General features: G+C 37.2%; 2 protein-coding genes across 2 annotated transcripts; both read left to right on the forward strand.

Annotated features, from left to right (window-relative positions):
* The first annotated feature begins 172 nt into the window (after nt 1-172).
* Nucleotides 173-2,337, forward strand: LOC106942874 (arrestin domain-containing protein 3-like). Its single transcript, XM_015026218.1, has 3 exons — nt 173-464; nt 882-1,141; nt 1,336-2,337. The coding sequence occupies exons 1-3, from the start codon at nt 389-391 to the stop codon at nt 1,519-1,521; spliced, it is 522 nt and encodes a 173-aa protein (XP_014881704.1). The 5' UTR covers nt 173-388; the 3' UTR covers nt 1,522-2,337.
* Nucleotides 2,338-2,603: 266 nt separating this feature from the next.
* LOC106942875 (arrestin domain-containing protein 3-like) lies at nt 2,604-5,679 on the forward strand. The gene is made up of 6 exons (XM_015026220.1): nt 2,604-3,002; nt 3,100-3,160; nt 3,254-3,425; nt 3,527-3,614; nt 4,531-4,787; nt 5,250-5,679. The coding sequence occupies exons 1-6, from the start codon at nt 2,744-2,746 to the stop codon at nt 5,376-5,378; spliced, it is 966 nt and encodes a 321-aa protein (XP_014881706.1). The 5' UTR covers nt 2,604-2,743; the 3' UTR covers nt 5,379-5,679.
* Nucleotides 5,680-6,149: the final 470 nt, after the last annotated feature.

The following is a 6,149-nucleotide window of genomic DNA, read 5'->3' on the forward strand; positions in this document are numbered from 1 at the left end:
TTTATTTTTTTTTTTTTTTTCTTTTTTTTACGTATATTTTTTTTTTTTTTTTTTTTTTTATATATATATATATATATATATATATATATATATATATATATATATATATATTTTCTTTAGCCGAAAAATACCTTCATCTTTCTGCTCAGTCTTTGGTCAAATTGTTCATACGTTGAAGGCAGAGCTGAAGCAATCGATGAAGCTGACAAAAAAAGCTGAAACTCACTTCACATTTGTGTGCAAACCATCCGTATCAGGACTTTTGGTGAGAAAGAAAGAACTGTTAAAAAAAATTGTCACACTTTAGCGAATTAAGAGATAGAAAACAAACAACATTTATGTAAGTCACAACGATGTGATGCCATTTTAGGCCCGTCAACATGGAAGCATGAGCAAAAACATTGTTCTTGGCTCTGGAAAGGTTTCAATGACCGTCCACACAAGGCAGAGAGGATACAAACAAGGCAAGTATCTGGTTTGTGAAAGTGAACATGCTGACTTACAAGCACAATTAGTTCTTCAGTAGACCTTATGCTCTGTCTTATATTGCTGGGGTTTGAAGATTTACAGAGTCTGTTGTAGTAAAAACAACGTTGGAATATTTCAAATAGTACAAATGTATGCATACTTTGCTCTGGAGTTTACTTAGAGGAAAAAGAGTAAAAGGGACTGAACATATTCTTTGTTAATACAAGAACCATACAATTTAAAGTAATCGTGTCTAGTGTGTTCTTTGCTCCAAAAGCATGCTCAGCTATGAAAGATATGTTCTAACCTGTTACTTGTCCCCTTGTTCAATCCATTTTGGCCTTAAATGATATTTGTATGATATTGTCTTGGTGTGTGATGCTGGAAGCTGACTATGTCTCTTCATTGTACAGGTGAGGCCCTCCGGGTCCGGCTTGAAATTGAGAATCTCTCAAGTCGTTTGGTCAAACCTAAGTTTGTACTTGACGAGAAGAAGATCTACTTTGGCATACACCGAAGTAAAATTCAGAAACATGAGATACTGAAGGAAAAGGCAGATGCAGTCGAATCATTCTCTGGCAAAACAACGGTAATAAAGGAGATCACCATCCCTCGAGAGCTTTCCCCATCCATCTTGAACTGCTCCATCATCAAGCTAGAGTACAGATTAAAGGTAAGCTTCACCTGTGGGACAGACTTGTTGTTTTTTGTAGATTATGTGTTTACACAGTCCAGTCTAAGACATGACTAGATGGTAGGACTGACCATCCAAGCATAACTTAAAAAGCACATATATGCGTGTGTGGGGTGTGTGTGTATAACATCTTGCTGAAAAGAAGGGACTATTTATTGTTTCTTTCCTCCCAGGTATATCTAGAAATCACATGTGAGGCAGACTTAGTGGTCAAACTCCCCATTGTCATCATACCTGAGCTATCGGAGGAGAATCCTTCTGGACGTCCAAATCAGCCAGCCTGGATGTCACAACCAATGGGTCTTCCACCTCCCTATGAAGAATATGCAATGTACCCTTCTTTTCCTTTTGGAGTTTAAAGAACTCAGATTTTAAGACTTCCTTTAAATGGGAATGTTATGGTTTTTGTATGACACACCAGCAGCAGTTTTTTCCAACCTCATCAGTGCCTGTGTTGTCTACAGCACAACTTGACAAATTTGCTGCACGACTGAGCCAAAGAAAACATGACTGAGATTATTTCCTTTAGAGAACACAACAGCTACTGCAGGCGACTTTAATATGAATTCACAAGGTTTTCTTTTTAAAGAAATGTCTAAAGTATGTAATGTAATGTTCATGAAAGGCTCTGTGATGGGCTAGAAATGTACACAGCCAGGGAGACCACACTCTAAGAAATAATCCTCTAAATTTACAGTAACATACTGGCAGCTATAGACGCCAGAAGTTTACTGTAAATGCACAGTAGCTGTACCGTAATTAATCCTGACAGTAAATTACCGTCAATGCACGTACGGTATGGATACTGTGAAAGAACGGTAAACTTCTGCTGTCTATAGCTGCCAGTAGTTTACCATTTTTTAAAAGAACGGTAAAATACTGGCCTCTATAGCATCATCATTCATCATTTTAGCATCTCTCAAAAGTGACCTCTTTAGGCTACTATTTGATTCAAGTAACCTTTTACCTCAATTTAAACATACTATGCTCATATTTGTTTACATTTTAATTTTATTTGATCCCTTTTGATCCCCAGTTTTATTGATTTCACTTGTTATAACTAACTCTATATAGGCTGAATAATGTATATTTCGTTAAACTGCACTTTGGTCCAATTTGTGTTGTTTCAAATGTACTGTTAATAAACTAAAAGTTGTAATTTTTGAATCTTTAAACTTTGATTTTTTTTCTCCACCTTTTTGTTTACAATAACTACAGAATATATAAAGTGATTTACTATTAACTGATTCATTGTACCGACTGATTCTTGCTAGGACAAACATAAACTTGCACACATGCAAAACATCATCCCTTTGCATATTCACTTAATCTGATGCAGCCGTCGCCATCCTGGCTAGAGTTACCTCTGTGAAAAGGACACCTGCAGGATTGATTACGTGACCTGTTCAGACACAGTTACCCATTCTGCACTGCAGTCCACTGTTCCAGTAACGCCAGCATCCCTATTTATCAAAGAGAGGTCATCATCCTAATTTTAACTCAGTTTCAGCTGTCAGGGAGAATGTATTTAAGCGCATAGATCTTTTATCACAGCATTTACTGTATTGATGTCGTCCTATCATGACTGTGAAGCATTTCTCAGTGGAGTATGACAGAGTGAAGGACCAAGGCACCTACTCCCCAGGGGACGTTCTTTCTGGAAAAGTAACCGTGGTAACCACCAAGGATATCAAAGTGCAGAGCTTTTTGGTCCGAGCTAAGGGAAAGACTAAGGTGAGTTGGTACGAACAAGAAGGACAAAACTCCATCTTCCGCAGCAACAAGAAGAAATACTTCTATTTTGAGCATATAATTCTTCAGGACAAAAACAAGGGAGATGGTATGTTTTGTAATTTATTTTCTGAGATTTTTTTTATTTTTTATGTTAAAATAATTTGGTGAATTCCCATTTAGTGTAACATTATTTCTCTTTTAAGGTTCAGAAATCATGGGTGCTGGGATTAATGTTTTTCCATTCAGCTTTGTGATTCCAAGCAGGTATGAGTTATTCCCAGATATAAACTGACTTTCAGCTGCATGTAAGAAACTTGGATTAGAAAGTAATGTTATCTTTGGGTTCCGCCCTTACAGAGACATGCCCTCATCTTATAGAAGCAAATGTGGTGAGATCACATATAGTTTGCGAGCTCATTTGACTCAATCAATTTGGCTTGTGCACAAAACCAAGACTGAGTTTCCCTTTCTAACCAGCTCTGAGTTTCCTTTTGCCTCCAAATCAGAAATGATAATCATTGGGCTGAAGGTGAGAAATTATTTTTGATTTCCTTGTTTTCCACTTCATCTGAAAGAAGATCTGAAAGTCTGAGATTATTTTCTCTGAACGTGTTTGTGTTGATTTGATAGGAGCAACAGCATGCAACCAGGATTTCATTTTGTGGCTCAGGGAAGGTTACCATGAATGTGACCTCTGAAAAAATGGGCTTAAAGCAAGGTAAGTAGATTTCACACAGGCACCTCAGAAAGTAAGCATCCACACTTACAAAGAAATCAAAACAAATAAACACTGAACAACTTAACAAGAAAAGGCTGAAAAAGAGAAGAAAAAGGAAGAAAACCAGTTAAATTTGTGTTTGGAAAACATCAGTAGTAATTCTTAAATAGTTTGCTCCAAGGTAAGATATAATAAGCATCTTACAATGTTCACAAGTAAATTGTCAGACAATTTGACAGACGGATTGTCTGTCAAATTCTCTGAACATTATAAATGGTGGCAATTGAGCACCATTACCACCATTAATTGAGGTAATGGTGTTGAGCGCCATTACCTGCATTCTTGCTAAGCACACAAGACTTCACTGCTGAAGAAAAAGCACAAAGGCAGTTCAAACATTGACACAGGGCATTTAGAAAACCCAGTGAAACAAAGGAAGAACAGAATATATTGATGAGATTAAAATTTAACTTTTTCAGTGTCACTGCACACACGTATAGGACATGGCATTTCACGTTACCCACTAAGCAGCACGCCAAGATGGATTCTCGGAGGTAAAATCATTATGGTGTGGGGCTTCCTTCAAGCACAGCACTTGTAAAGTTCATATTTTTGAAGGAAGGATGAACTGAGAGAAGGGCCTGACTGAAATTCAATTTAAAAAAAAAATCTTTGGGAAGAACTAAGCATCAGACAGCTCACAAGAACCCACACCCCATTATTTTCAAGCTCTGTTGTACTAAAACGATTTATTCAGATGATTTTAATTGCTTTTTTTTTCAAATTTAATTCCACATTTAATTCCCCAGATTTACTTATGCTGATTTCTTTGTGTATGATCTTCAGAAATATATTACTTCAGTGTCTATTTCTAAAATGTTTTGTTTTTTACATCTGTTTGAATGTGAAACTGTAGGAGAGGCAATGGGAGTCTTCGTGGAGGTACTCAATGCCTCTGCACACTCTGTAACGCCAAAGTTCTACCTGTGTGAGAAGCTAACCTTTGTGGCCCATTCAAGGAAGAAAGTGCAAACAAAGGACGTCTTGTTCGAGATAGGAGACGCTGTTCCAGCTGAGGGCATTCACACTGTAACCAAATTATTGATCATCCCTCCACACCTTCCCGCCACCTTCTTCAACTGCAGCATGATGAATCTGGAGTACAGAATCAAGGTATCTATGGTTGTTACATAATGAATTCGGACAGCTGTCTCACACGAGAGTTTATTGATATTATTCTGCAATTTCAGAACTATACATGAAATAAGAGGGCTGCTGTTTTCAGAAATCAATACTGTTGCTTAATGTTTTCATTTATTTTGCAAACTAAACATTTTTAAGTGCTTGAATCGAATCATGAAAAGAGCTCCAGAAACTGACTGCATGATGGGAAAGACAGCGAGGAGGAGGAGGGGTTAGAAGCCTCATGGCTCATCGAGGGAGGCGTTTCGTATTACAGCTCAACCTGTTCCATCTTGCCATCCACTCAAATAGATTTGCATGTGAGCTCTTAGAATACAATTGCTCACTGAGGCATGTGCTAGTGTTAAATAGGTCAGTTATCCAGGTGTTGTCATTTTTTTTCCTGGGTTCATAATGTACAATCTTTTATTTTTATTATTCTGTGCTCTACAGATCACTCTTGGTGTCCCCTTGCTGAGAGATGCAGAAATTAAACTTCCTCTGGTCATCCTCCAGGGTTCGCCAAAACCTCTTCAACAAAAACCAAAAAGATCCATCTGGTTTAGAAAACGTCCTGATTAAAAGAACAAGAACAAAAAGGGTGTACGTACATTGCTCTGAGGTTGTAATGCAGGGTTTATGGCTATGTACACAGCTGTTGATATTTTTGTAACTGCATTTACATTTCTTACAGGAATGATTTCTGTTGCTGTCTAAACCTGAAATGCTGTTCAACACTATATGTGCATGTCCACTAGATGGAGATGTCAGCCATTTAACTTAAATGGTTTTGTTGGAAATCCAGAGCTGTTTTGTTGTTTCGATGTATGTTATAATAAATCACTGGTATATCCCACATTAAACATCAAAAATACAAAATTTGGTAAAATATGTCAAATAGTCCTGTTTTGCTTGGGTCAAAAACCAAATATCACATTTTCAAATAGGAAAATGTGCAGAACAATCCAATCCCGATTGAAAAACGATTTGGGGATAACGTATCCAAATAACCAAAATATGCGATTTTTGAAAAGATATATTTGGAATACATTTCTGTATCAATATACTTCACTGGGATTTCTTTTGACAGAGAAGTCGACGATAGACTTCTGGAGGAATTCATCTCCAAATCTCACGTAGAATCTGTGAAACTGAAAGGACAAATGTGCACTTTATATAAATGTGATAATAAGAAAACAATTGTTGCCACAAGCCATATAGGGTGCACAACAAAATGGTGCTATCAGAGATGTTTTGGTTGAGTCAACTGTGTTTTTGGCCTAAATAAAGAAACATTGTGTTGGGAGAGTCACGCAGAGGGGATGCTCTTCGACAGCTGGGATATTGAAGCTG

Source organism: Poecilia latipinna, unplaced genomic scaffold, assembly GCF_001443285.1.
Source record: "Poecilia latipinna isolate Pla-1442-1.1 unplaced genomic scaffold, P_latipinna-1.0 Scaffold4630, whole genome shotgun sequence".
Taxonomy (NCBI): domain Eukaryota; kingdom Metazoa; phylum Chordata; class Actinopteri; order Cyprinodontiformes; family Poeciliidae; genus Poecilia; species Poecilia latipinna.

What these genes read in the sequence shown, in the direction of transcription:
- LOC106942874 (XM_015026218.1), top strand. Translation starts at nt 389, where the DNA reads ATGAGCAAAAACATTGTTCTTGGCTCTGGAAAGGTTTCAATGACCGTC. An exon ending in GCAGAGAGGATACAAACAAG is followed by an intron (nt 465 to 881) that starts GCAAGTATCTGG and finishes TTCATTGTACAG; the next exon opens with GTGAGGCCCTCCGGGTCCGG. An exon ending in AGCTAGAGTACAGATTAAAG is followed by an intron (nt 1,142 to 1,335) that starts GTAAGCTTCACC and finishes CTTTCCTCCCAG; the next exon opens with GTATATCTAGAAATCACATG.
- LOC106942875 (XM_015026220.1), top strand. Translation starts at nt 2,744, where the DNA reads ATGACTGTGAAGCATTTCTCAGTGGAGTATGACAGAGTGAAGGACCAA. An exon ending in AGCTTTGTGATTCCAAGCAG is followed by an intron (nt 3,161 to 3,253) that starts GTATGAGTTATT and finishes CCGCCCTTACAG; the next exon opens with AGACATGCCCTCATCTTATA. An exon ending in TGATAATCATTGGGCTGAAG is followed by an intron (nt 3,426 to 3,526) that starts GTGAGAAATTAT and finishes TTGATTTGATAG; the next exon opens with GAGCAACAGCATGCAACCAG.